The sequence below is a fragment of the Phaenicophaeus curvirostris genome, chromosome 3 (assembly GCF_032191515.1).
Source record: "Phaenicophaeus curvirostris isolate KB17595 chromosome 3, BPBGC_Pcur_1.0, whole genome shotgun sequence".
In the NCBI taxonomy this organism is placed as follows: Eukaryota; Metazoa; Chordata; class Aves; order Cuculiformes; family Cuculidae; genus Phaenicophaeus; species Phaenicophaeus curvirostris.
In genome coordinates, this window is record NC_091394.1 from 63,347,380 (window position 1) to 63,360,915 (window position 13,536).

The window sequence follows — 13,536 nt, forward strand, 5'->3', positions numbered from 1 at the left end:
GGGATGTGTTATTTTTTTTTCTGCGTGTGCATTTTCTGTAGGGCTGAGCACCTCATTTTTGAGTGTACATGCTCTGTCCAGACCCTTACCAAGGGTCTGATGATCTAGAAGTTTACATATCATCCAGAAACACTCTGTGTTCACTCAGAGAAGAACTTAGCTCAGGCATGAAGCTCAATGTTGATTCCTAGCTACAGACGTGTTGTTTTACCATTATGTTTTTGAAGGTACATAAAAATTATAAATCCTAATACACTTCACTTTCCTCTTTGCATAACAAATGAGTTACAGTAGTGGTTCTGAGACCACTCATTTCTTTCACTTGATTTTTATCTTCCCTAGGACAATTTTTTTTTTAAATGAAGTTTTCCTGTGAAGAGCAGATGAAATAATTGTGTACGATATTTGAATTTTGGACTACTCTTCTGGCATTTTATTAGAAATGGATTTTTTTACCAGCTGTTTGTATGAACTGGGCTAAAAATTTAAAAAGTTAATTTGCCATGAAAATGATAATTTGGCAAAATACTTTATAGTGCAATTTCAGAAAATGTTTCAAGTCTTTGAAACTTATTTAAAACTTTTGCTTTCTCTAAATGTTAAAATGCTCTGGAGGAAAGTCACTTTGTTTCTGTGTCTTTGCAGTACTTGGTATAGGTTTGTCCAGGTCTCTGAACAGTTATTGGTATTATCATAGTGATTTGGATTAAGCATTTAAAGATCAGATTTAAAAAACCTTGGGCTTTAACAGCATGCAACGTTATTATTCTATCTTCCAGTAGTAGCGGAAGTTGATGTAAATTTGACATAAAATGATGAAATAAAGTGTACTTATGTCTGCTATATTTTCTTCTTTTGACATATTAACATTTCATATTCAATATGATCACTAGGATGCTCCACAACCAAGGCCTCCTTCTCCGCCTGTCCCTGCTAGAAGAAATCAATTGCGTGCACTTGGTAGGTATTGTCTTTATTGCAAGCTCACTTTATATTACAATGAAATTGTTCTCTGTTGCAGTTCTCTTCCTTGCCTGCAAAGGAGTTCTTATAAAGTTTGCATTTCTGTGTTGGTGTTCTGTCTGTCTTAGTATTATCAGTCTCTTGATAATCGTACATCTGAGTATTAATTGAAAACAGAAATGCGTTTAGTATGTGTCTTCATCAGGAAATATTCTTTTGCAAGAACTCTGATAATGGAATAGTCTGTGTGGGAAGAGCTGGACCTTTCAGTCAGGACAGTGGCGACCCCTGTGAGCAGAACGTTGCAAAATGGGAGAGTTTGGATTGGTTTAGTAATGGATTAGACCAACAATGTGTTGAGTGTTGCAGTTCTAACTCTTTAAGTTCCACTTTCCTTTGTTAATCTGCCTAATTCTTTGTTCATTCCTCTTGGCTTTCACTGTTCGTTTTAAAATTGGAAGTGCTGAGAGGGTCTCCCTTGCCCTTCACATGTTATTTATCTTGGCAATATGTGCATGGGAAGCAGTATTTTTCCTTCTGATTCTTTTTTTACAAGTAAAAAAGAAACAACACCTGGAATGTAACAGTAAATGATGACCTACAAATGTTGACCCCTGGCAGTCAGTATGTGTGTCTCTTCTGCGGAGTTATGGCTCTTCTGCTAAATGGAAGGCAGAGTGGTTCTTAATGCAGCTCTTGGAAGTCGATTGGCTCAGACCATCTGTCATGAGAGAAATCAAGACATAGGAATTAAAACTTATTTTGAGGATTTAAGCTAGTAAAACTTGCTTGCCTGCTGGGCTCTTGACTCTAGCTGAAAGTCATTAAAACATCAAGTTATTAGGCTTGTTATTTGGAAAATAAAGAATTTAAGAAACAGTTTTATCTTGTGAAGGAATGCTGTCCTGACCACAAAAACCAGCTTAGACACAAAGTAGGCCTAAAAAGTCAACATAAGCACATACTAACAGTATGTGTTAAGTTAAAACTCTTGAACACTTAAGAGTCTGCACTGGGCATACATGTATCCCACTGCTGAGTCAGGAAACAGAAACGAGGTTGTGTGCTTGCTGATACTCCATCATTCCTGTCCCCAGCCTCTGACTGTAGGTTTGCTAATTTCAAAATAATGCTATTTTCTGGCAGCATTGACTTGCTCTTATTTCATAGCTTTTCCTTTTTTAAATACAACAAAATATTTCCATTGAAGTCTGGATGCTTTCTGCTGTTCGGGGGATCTGGTCCTTGTGCTGTCTCAAAATACAAGCTCTGACCTAATTTCTAGTGTATGAAATGCTGTGATTCTTGTGTTTCTATAATCCTTGTTTTAATTAGCAGTTCATGGTATCTTTTTTTTTTTTTTACATTTATGAGGTAGGCAGAAAAGTGTCTCTCACACTCTTTATTTTTAAATTATTTAAATTATTTCCAGAGGAAAGAAAGAATGTGATTAATGAATTATCAGAGATGAGGAAGCAGCTTCGTAGTGAAGAGAGGCGACTGCAGGAACAGTTGCTAAACATGGCCAGTGATGATGATGTACCAGTTACACGGTCAGAATTTTATCTTCAATTTTAAAAGTTAGATTTGGCACGAGAGCTCTGAGCTACTGTGTAGAAGTAGCTAGTATTAGCTGGCTAATATATGAGTGAAATGAATATACAATGAGAGAACCTGTATATAAAATAGTTTTGTTTTTTTTTTCTAATATGTATCAGTTTTTTCCAAATATCTTACTGAGGTGTGGTGTAAGGGTGGCTGTGCTGGTAAGATTGTGAGCTGCAATACTCTGTCCTGGTGAATGGTCTAAACCAGATGTCTAAAGCAGAACTTTCTCGCATTAACTTTGTTCCTAGGGCATAATTTGTTCCTCATAAACTGCAGTTCTGCTGCTGCTGAATATACTTACGAATAGCATACCGCCATGGAAATACTTTTTCTTATTGAAAATCGTACCCTTTTCGTTTAAAGAAAATAGGCTTGCTTCCAAAATGTATTAGTTAATCATACCAATTAGTTGTAAAATACTCTTAAGATTATCAGTCTTAGTTCCACTCCATAAAGTATGAGGGTTTTTTTGATTTTAATTATATTATCCCTTTTTATAACGCAACATGCAGTGTCATTACTTTTTAATTTATTTTCCTGTTTTAATAGCTTTATTTAAGGATAAAAGCTTTGTCAATATTGTATTTCCATGCAACCCACTCATACTACAATGTTAAATTATATTCTGCTTGTTTTACAATTTTCAAGTATGAGGAGAGAGAAGAATCACAAGGACGTATTTGAGAGGGCCAGGCTTCGTCTGCAGGCTCCAGTAAGGCGAGCTTCATCAAAGGAGGCACAAGATCCTGTCAATATACAGAATATCCGGGAATTTAATGAACTTAAATACAAAGGCAGGTAGACCTTCTTGGTGTTGATGGTGATTCTGTGTAACTTTCTGTTTCTTCTTTACCAGAAAATATATTTTAATATAGTAAAATTGTAAAATAATTGCTAAGTGGCTCATCATTATTTTGAATGGTGACTTTGTATCTGTAGCTAATTCTTTAAAAATGTTTTTCAGCAATGTTGGTTTAGGGAAAAATTTAAATTTCCTATCTTTGCTCTAGATTCAGAAACACGTATGGGCTTGAGGCACATGTATCCTGATCCTCCAAAAGATGACCAGACTCTAGAGATTCAACAGCAGGCACTGTTGAGAGAGCAGCAGAAGAAACTTGACAGAATGAGAATGCGGAGAGGGGTAGAAGGTAAGGAATGAGCGGTCCAGGATAATTTTAATTATTTATTTGTTTTTGTATTTGATAAGAATTAAGAAACACCAGCTCCAGCTTTACTTCTTTCAAGTTCAATACCAGCACTGCAACACAAAAGAGTAAAACAGGAGAATGCTGAAATTCTGTCATAATGTAAGGCATTGAAAGATGGAATGCTGTTTTTTTTTCAAATTACCATGACTGTTTCTCTCTGGTTCTCTGAAAGTAATTGAACAAGTGCAAGAGAAGTAGCTTGGTTACTGTTTTTTAAATAAAACTACAGAGCAGTAGAACTCTTCAGCTGATTTGTGATAGAAATGTTAGCAGGTAAATTCCTTGTAGCATTTCTTCAGGTCTCAGTGAAGAAAGAGATAGCTGTGAAACTGTGAATTGCTTAAACTGCAGCCAGCGTGTCTGCACCTTGGTCTCTTTGAAATGGATGAAATTTCTTTTATTTCCATAGCCTTGGGTTGACAATTTCAAAGTTTCAGGCATCTGTATCCATAAACAGTCTTTGCTTTAGAAAACAAATTTGAGGTTCTAGAATAGAATGTTGCTTCTTTTGCTTGATAGGGATCATCCTAATATAGTAAAATATTAACATCCTAACACAGTAAAATATTTTGGCCACGTATTACAGGAGCAGGGAAAAGTAAATGTAGTCCCCCTTTTTTGTATGCTGTACTTAACTCCTTGTGTAATAGTCATTCGAATATCTTTTATGAACAGTCATGAAAGAGCAGTAATTCAAGTTGGTTTAGATGTGATTTAAAAATATCACAAGAGTCGCTTCAACTGAAGTTACAGTTGCAACTATATAAATGGTCTCAGTTTTGATTGCAAGATACAAATTTCTCCTAAAAGCGTGTGTTTCTGTAATTCAGGCTGGCTTGACTGTATCTTTAAAGAGAAAGTAGCTTTATTTCTGTGGTGATGGGTTAGCTTTGGCTAGCAGCTGGACTCCTACCCAGCTGTTTGCCTGCTCATGTCCCCTCTCCCATGCACCTTGGCCAGATGGGGGAAGTAGGAGAGAGAAAGCTTGTTGGCCAAGGGACAGACAGGAAGACTGCTTACAAATTGCTGTTGCAAGCAGAACAGATTCAGCTTGGGGAAAACCTAATTTGTTATCAATGTAAATAAATATTTAATTACTGATTAAATTAAATTACTTGGTCGCAGGAAACAAAAAGACAAGCATCAAAACTACAGCTTTCCTGTGCCCTTCCCCAGGCCCAACTTCAGTCCTTTACTCCCAACACCCTGCTCCCCATCCTTGAACACATCCTATGTTATGCTTAGTCCCTTCAGCGACGCAGTGAGTGGCATGAGATTGTGGATGAGGTGGCAGGACTTCTGGTCAGTACATAGCAGTTCCTATCTGCTGATCTTTTCTCCTTGTGCCTTTCCATCTGCTCCACCATGATCTCCTCCAGCGGCAGCAGGGGAATCTTTGTTACAGCACCTGGATCACCTCCTCCCCTTCTTCTTCTCTGACTTTGGTGTCTGCAGGGTTGTTTCTCACAGTTTAGTCCTCATGTCTCACTGCCATGCTTTGTTTTGCCCTTTTCTTAATATTTTCACAGAGGCACCAGAAGCTTGGCTGATGGGCTCAGCAGTGTCCTGCGGTGGCTCTGCTGTGGTATTGCCTTTGCCTGGCACAGGGCAGCCCCTGACATCTTCTCACAGATGCCACTCCTGCAACCCCCTCCTTGCCACAGACACCCAGTAGAATTTCAGATTTCTCCTTAAGACATTCTTGGGCACCCTGATCTAGTGGGACGTGTCCCTGTCCACGGCAGGGGAATTGGAACTAAATGATCTTTAAGGTCCCTTCCAACCCCAACTATTCTATGATTTTTTTAGCCTCAGAGATGAGATGAAAGTTTGGGACAGAAAAAAAACCAACCTCAAACACACCTGAAAGGAGAATAGTTACACCTTTCCATACTGCTAAAAAACCCCTTATGCCAGAGGCTTGTTTGTGCTACCTGTTAATAGACACATATGTAAGATTAACAAAACCAATACCAAGATGTGAAAAGTGACAACTACTTGCAGGTTATTTTGTTTTTTACCCTGGTGAGTGTTGAAGACGATTCTTGTTCCATCTTGGACAGATGTGCTGGTCTTCAAGCAATGTGGGCAATATCGTTTATGGATAACAAAACATTACAGTTGCACATAAGCTTATCCATAGCAATTTCTGTGTTTATGACAAGCTGTTGTAATACAATATCATTTAATGTCTAAATGGAATGTATAACGTTGTCTTCAGTCTTCACCTTAGTGAGATTGACTCAACTGATGAAAAATAACTCACTAGATTCAGCTGACATCTGTGTGGGATTTGGTTTTGGTTTTCTGCCATTAGAATAATTTTCAACAGGCCAGTCTGAGAATTTTTAAATTAATGTTGTCTGGAGAGGAACTTCCACCAGCTACAAAGCAAATTTGCATTTTTTCATTCAGTTTTAAGGACAAGCAGTCATTTTAGACATATGCTAATGCTAAATGGATAATGCAGGCATACATGGTTAACAACCTAAAGATGCATTTCCTCAGACAATTTAGATTAGTTAGTAAACAAGCAGCTGATTTTTAAAACAATTTTCCACTGATGCTTTGAGGATCCCCAAACAGCCTTTCCTCTGTCTTTCTTTCTCCTACTGCTTTACAACATCATTTAAGTTTATAGTCTGTCACTGTGTACTGAGCAAGAGAATTAATGAGTTGCCGTGTATCTCTCTATTTCCAGTATATTTTCCTCAGAGACAAGTTCATCATCTTCCCCTCACTGAAAATAGATGAGTGGTTTTATTGTCTGATTTAAGGCAAAATGAAAGATGAATTAAAGCAACAGTATTTTTGTACTGTGGGTCGTATTATAGGCTGTAGTGGCAAAGGCTTTACCTGTCTTCCCACGCTAAATGTAAGTGTTCTTTACTTTACCTGCTCTATATACTCTTTTCTCTCTGATATGCATTTTCTTTCTTTTCTCTTCTCTATGCAAAAGAGAACTATGTGGACTATTAGTGGAACTATAACCTGAGAAAGTAATGTCCCAAATATCTTAAATGCTTTCTGTATGCCTGCAAGGCAGTCTTTTCCAGACTTCTGGAAATTATTATTTTTGGAGATAGGAGGGAAAGGCACAGGAGCACATCTGATGATATTGCTCCTCTTGAGTGGAGCGTTTCAGGAATGGGCTGGTTGTCAGTCCAGGAGAAGTGGCAGCCCGTGTGCTGTGTTTTTTTGATACTAGACAGAAGGTCAGCTGCACACTGGGTAAGTTTACTAGATAGAGATGCAAGAAAGAAAACCTGTCTTATTTTATTTCATGTGAAATAAATATTTAAAATAATATTAAATATTTTATTTGAAGACTTAACCCAAATAGAGAGAGTAACTTCAGTTTTGTTTATTTTTACATTTCCAGTGTGCCTGGAGTCATTGTTAGATTAACTTTCAGGATGGTTCTCTGTGCTCTCTGGAGTAGAGTTTTTGATCCTTAGACAAGTACTTTCCTCTGTGAAATGATCTCTGTCTAGTTCAACGTTTGTTCTGATGCGGCATCCTTCCTGCTAGTTAGTTTGGTTGTTGAGATGCCCCACCTGGGGGAGAACATCATTAGTATCGAGTTCTGCTGATAGAAGTACAACAGTTTAGCTACTCAGACCTTCCTATTCATGGCAAGCAGATGTTTGGAATATAGAATAAATATTTTTTGAGTATTCCCTGAGTTTTAACTACAACACTATTGTAATGTTTAGCTTCCCTAAATATCAATGAGACTTCTGACTCCCTTTGACTAGCTCTTGATAGACCACTAAAAATAATGGCAAAAACCAAAGTGGGATCAGGAAATACATGGTTCAGGTGATCTTTAGTGATGGAAGAAATAATTCATTTTTGGCTTCCTTTATTTTTGAAATATGCTGCGGTATTTTTTTGCTTTTCTACTTGCTTCATAGCAAGTTTAAGCAAAAATTGATAAATTAGATTTCTCTCCGTTATTACATTTTTTTGTGCCCTAGCTGTGGAATTCAGATGCAGTTTAAAGTTTTGCAGGTTTGCAACTACCAGGATGTTGAATATCGTTAACTTCCACTATTATTTTTTTTTGTAGTTCACAAATATTTTTAATGTAAGAAAAATATGTGACATATGTAAAATTTAATATGTGAAGATGATGGCAAGAAAACCAAAATACTTATGCTAGGGACTGGGGGATAATCTTTATTACAGTAAGAAGGCCATCGGCTTTGAGTTCTTGGGTGCATTTTGAAAAGTAGGTTTCTGTTTAAATGCTTTTTCATCTGAAGTTACTTACCCTGGTGTATTTTCTCAGTACCACGTTCCAGTTGCATTAGGATTCAGCAGTGTATAGAACATACAATGAAATATATATTTCTTGCTAGCTGTAAGACTAGGTATTGTTTCAGATGCAGTAATTAAAATAATAAAGACCTTAGGGCATCAACAAACAAAACAAAAGAGGGTAAACGAGAGATTCATGCAGCAACCTTTTGTGCCCTGATTGATGGCTTAAACACTGCTGCCTTCCCACAAGTTGATGTTTTTCACGTTATTGGATCAATACATGGACATAACCTTTCTGTAACAGGTGTTTACAATATTGTAAAATAGCACAAAAGTAGTTCTGACTGTTGCAATATGGAGAACTTCTCAGAATTCAGTATGACTTAGTGCAATTTTAGTGTTTAATGAAGTGTGATTATATCTTATTTTAAAAAATGGTTTTCAATACCCACAAAAATAATTGTGCTTCCTTTTACTGGTTAATAAATTGGGTTTTGAGCAAGATGGGAAACAGTTCATTTTTATTAGTAATGAACAATATAGGTTTACTATGAAAAGTATCTTTGCTCTTTGGGAGAGCCTTGAGAAGGGCTTGCACATGCTAAGTGTTCTTAGAAATAATATACTACCAAATTGTGTTTGATTTCCCTGAATCTACTTAAATTGACATAAGGAAACTGGAATAAACATTGCATTCAAATGTTTTAAAAAATATTCACTTAAATGTTTGTAATTTTATAGAAGTAATGCCTAGTGGTCTTCATTCTTATAATAATGTGCTGATAAAAACTAATGTGTTTTAGTACTAACTGGTTTTATGTCAATATTATTGTTTTTCCCTTGCTACATGGCCTTTGTTGATGAAGGTGATTCTGCTTCTGGCAATAAACCACAAACCACGGGACTGGTAAGAATAAAATGCTTTTTTAATTAGATTGCTTTGCATTTTTCAAGTTTGAGGAATATTGTGTCTTTCATAGAAATGGAGAAAGGAGTTACACTTAAGTAAAGAGACAGTAAGCTTTATTTACTTCTCTTGCATGTCAATGCAATGAGTAATAGCCTCTTTAAACCTGACATGCAAACTGTCTATATGTAGAGGTAGTTTGATTCATTAACTTTCTCCTTTTTTATATTCATTGGTACTTATTTTATATTCATATGATGTTAGGTTGCTGCTAGAGGTGGGAATTAGTGAAAAAAATGAAGCCAGAAGCAGTTGCTCTGAATTCAGGTGGCTTAAGTGATGCGCGTGGCAGTCACTAATTAGATTCATTGTCTCAAGTGGGACATTTATTTTCTGACTTGGTGAAAAGAGCAAAATAAAGTGCTATCAAATTGGAATTCTGCACTAATCCGAACTACAGAATAACGGAGTTCAATTGTGTCTCATGGGAATGTGAAACTGTAAAATAGAAGTCTCTGCAAGAGTGAAGCCATTAGCCTCAAGGAAAATACTCTAACTGCACACAGAAATGAAACATTTTTTATTAAAAAAGTTCACCTTAATGCATTTTATAGTTGTAATTTATTGACTGAAAATCTTCTTCAGAGCAATGCATTGCAGTAAAAAAATTGTTTTCTCTCGTTCTGTTTCCCCCGATAGTTTCTATTGCTTGGATTTCAGAGTGGTTTTGAACATAAATTATTCCATAGTAGAATTTCTGTAACAAATCGTTGCAAGTTGTGCAGTGAGCTACACTGATTATTAGTGCTTGTAATTACTATGAAGAATTTTATTATTTTAATGCTTTAATATCGAAGATTGTATGTGGTGGGATAAGGGAAACCTAAGGAATCATTCCTAATCTGGTGGAATGTCTCCCTGCCCATGGCATGGAGGTTGGAACTGGATGATCTTTAAGGTCCCTTCCAACCCAAACCATTGTACGATTCTTAATTTGATCAATATTTCAGGTGCAAAGCACACTTCTAGTGTGAACTGTCCTGAAACTGAAGCAGAGTGAATTTCTTAAAGGGAATTCCTGTGTTACACAAAAAGCTAGAACACTTACCATGTGTAGGCAATTTCAGCAAATGGAATTACTGCAGAAAAAAAAGAAAAACCCTAGTGCTTAAAGAGAACATGAATTATTTAAAAATTTATAATTTTTTAAATAGCCATAAAGTAAGGAGTAGCACAGAACACTGTAGAGCTGCCGTTTGCTTTGCAGAAGTTTGGCAATTGATTTACAGTAATTATAATTTGGCCCCAGGAAGATATTGAGGCATCTGAATTTACATGTCTTCTGTTTCACTTTTGTAGTTCAGGAATGAATCTAATGAATTCTTGAAAAATTCACTGTTGGAATCGGATAGTGCTTTTATTGGTGAGTTTATACCTTTCCTTAACTATGTTTATAAGTGTACAAACATGTCATTTAACCTAATGATGCGTCTCTAAAATGATTATTGCTGTTTTTAAAGTTGCTTTTCTATTGTTCTGCATGAAAGTAAATAATTTAGTAGCAATCACGCCTTACAATTATGAGTGAAATTATGAATTACAATTACATAGTGAACTATAAAGGTGTTGGGCAGCCAGCAATTCATTTAATTTTTATTCTTCTATTTTACAAGCACGCTCGATTTTAAGTATGACTATATTCTAAATTACTCCCTTTTCTACTGTTCACACGTTATTTTATTTCACATAACTTCATGCTTACAAACATTGTCACTTAATCATCTGAAGTAGATGAATTTTAGTTAAGTTTTTTTATACAGAAGACTATCACGTTGCCTTATGTCTTCTCATTCAACCTTTATATGCATGTAAGTAAAAGTGCTGTTTCAGATGGTGGGTTTTCTCCAGTCACCAGAAATAATAAAGCTAGAACCTGTCTTCTCTTTCTTTTAAAAGAACCAAACTGCTCAGGCCTCTCAGTGTTCATTTTCCATTAGTAGGCATTACACTACCTCAAAATTCCCTTTAGATAGAAATCATCTTTCTATCAGAAATAGTGTGGCCAGCAGGAGCAGGGAAGTGATCATGTGCTGGAGCGTGTGCAGAGATGAGAAACAAAGCTGGTGAAGAGTCTGGAGCTCAAGTCTTATGGGAGATGGCTAAGGGGTTGTTTAGTCTGGAGAAAAGGAGCCTGAGGAGAGACCTTATTGTTCTCTACAGCTACCTGAAAGGAGCTTGTATGGAGGTAGGTGCTGGTCTTTTCTCCCAAGTAAGGAGTGATAAGACAAGATGAAACGGCCTCAGGTTGTGCCAGGAGAGGTTTAGATTGGGTATTATGAAAAATTTCTTCACCAAAAGAGTTGTCAAGCATTGGATCAGGCTGCCTGGGAAGTGGTTGAGTTAGTATCCCTGGAGGTATTTAGAATTGTGTAGATGTAGCGCTTAGGAATATGGTTTAGTGGTGGACTTGGCAGTGCTAGGTTAAGGGTCGGACTTGATGATCTTAAAGGCCTTTTCCAACCTAAATGATTCCGTGATCTTACATGGCTTTATTGTTTGCTGTGTAGAGGAGATGCAGTAGATTCCTGCAAGTTATTTTTAATTAAACTCGGTATGTTTTTATGTACCAGTGGTTGCTCTCTCTGGCTTTCATTGACAGCAGAATTTTTCATTTGAAATGTATTCAAGCTTATTCTGTTAACATGTCCTGGAGTACAGAATAGAACCTGGCATTGGGAAGGGCACAGGATGAGGCTTTCAGGCGTGTTTGATGCATTTGGTATTCTCTGTAGTCTGCAGTATAGAATCATAGAATCATTTTGTTTGGAGAAGACCTTAAAGATCATGGAGTTACCCTTAACCTAGCACTGCCAAGCCACTGTTCTTCAGGTTAGGCAATACGATTTATTATTTGCAGCTCAAATAATAAAAGAATGCTTTAGGGTAGTCCATCAGTCTAGAGTCTGGCCAAATACCCTGTGTCTAATGGTAGTCAGAATAGGCGCACAGGGAAGAGTAGAAGAGGGAGGGCAGACGTGCAGAATCACTGTGGAGGACTCTTCCAGCCTCCAGTGACTTGTAGCTCAGAGGCTTCCTGAGCTGTGTGTTTACATTTAAGAAGTCTTGATATGATGGGTCTTTAATAGTTTCTCTTTCATGAATTGGAATCAGCATTTTTAAATCCCTGTAATTGTTTACCATTAGCAGTTTTGTGCAGATTGATTTCCACACCCTGCCTTCTGTAAGCCATTTCCTTTCATCTGCTCTGAATCTGCCACCTTGGTTTTATTCACCACTTTCACAAGGTTCATGATATGTATCATCCCCTCTCCTATTTCCTTCTTCTCCCATGCCAACTGATTCTTGCAGCTTAGTGAGGTGATGGAGTTAACTTATGATACTGTTCATTTCCTTTTTCTTTCTTTCCCAAGTTGTTTATGACTATGTTGAAAATTATGTTCCCCAGAACTGAGCTGTAGGCACCAGCTAAAGCTTTGTTACCCTTTGTGCCTTATAAATAGCTGTTGAAATTCTGAATATGAATCATTGTTTCCATCTCTGAAATGAAAAATAAAAACTTTCATTATCTGTGGGCTGCCTTCTCTGTGAATTGTGCTGTTCACATTGTCTGAGGGTTTTGTGTGAAATACTTCTGTGAAATACATTTGAACAATGATTTTCATTTCCTAAGAAGAGCATAACACCACCCCCTGGGTTTTGTTTTTTTCTTTTTTGATGCGGGTTTAAAATCTAACTCAATTTTGTAATAGATGTCAGCATTACAAATGAATTTGTCTTTATCTCCTAGGATTCAGAAATTTGAGGCAGTTTGGAGTAAACAGTTTTATCAATTTCTTTTCTCCCTTTTTGTGCCTCACATGAAACCCTGAAATTCGTTAGTCTCAATGCAGTGATTTGAAAGGACATTTACATAGTAATATCCGAGTAGTAGATGATTAAAGGAACAGGTAGCATCATGCACTGATGAAACCCTAAAGGTGCACATAAATTCTTCTGTGGCTTCTTTAGTTTCTGTTGTGATAAATGCACATGAATAAATACATTTTTGTATTCTGAGTATTAGCACTGTTTTGAATATAATCAAGTTCAACTGATCTACGAACTAGAATTCCGGTGAGGGGATTTAAGGAGGAATTTCTTCAGGATGTGGGTGGTGAGGCCCTGGCACAGGTTGCCCAGGGAAGCTGTGGCTGCCCCATCCCTGGTGGTGTTCAAGGCCAGGTTGGATGGGGCCTTGGGCAGCCTGGTCTAGTGGGAGATGTCCCTGCCTATGTCAGAGGGGTTAGAACTGGATGATCTTTAAGATCCTTTCCAACCCAAACTATTTGATGATTCTGTGATTGTCATATACCACTTGAGTTATGCTTTGGGTTTTTTTTTTCACTTGAAATATCTGTGATGAGACCATGAGTAGTTTTGGTGGAATCTGGGGAAAAGAGGAGAGAGCAATAACATTTTTATTTTAGGGAAAAAACAACTGGTAATACAGAAGAATTTTTTAAAAATCTGTCTTCATTTCTCTGAACTTCCTTGATGTCAGAGTCAATCAAGTTTATTTTT

At 36.9% G+C, this 13,536-nt stretch overlaps 1 protein-coding gene across 2 annotated transcripts in view; it reads left to right on the forward strand.

Moving 5' to 3' along the window:
* Positions 1-13,536, forward strand: part of CSPP1 (centrosome and spindle pole associated protein 1) — a 64,716-nt gene that overhangs the window by 47,376 nt on the left and 3,804 nt on the right. Inside the window, exons 24-29 of one of the 2 annotated variants that reach the window (XM_069854206.1) lie at positions 894-960; positions 2,396-2,516; positions 3,220-3,365; positions 3,582-3,722; positions 8,915-8,955; positions 10,315-10,378. In XM_069854206.1, coding sequence (XP_069710307.1) covers positions 894-960; positions 2,396-2,516; positions 3,220-3,365; positions 3,582-3,722; positions 8,915-8,955; positions 10,315-10,378 — 580 coding nt within the window. Of the gene's footprint in view, positions 1-893; positions 961-2,395; positions 2,517-3,219; positions 3,370-3,581; positions 3,723-8,914; positions 8,956-10,314; positions 10,379-13,536 lie in introns of those variants that run through there. The other variant, XR_011337183.1, reaches the window with a different exon arrangement.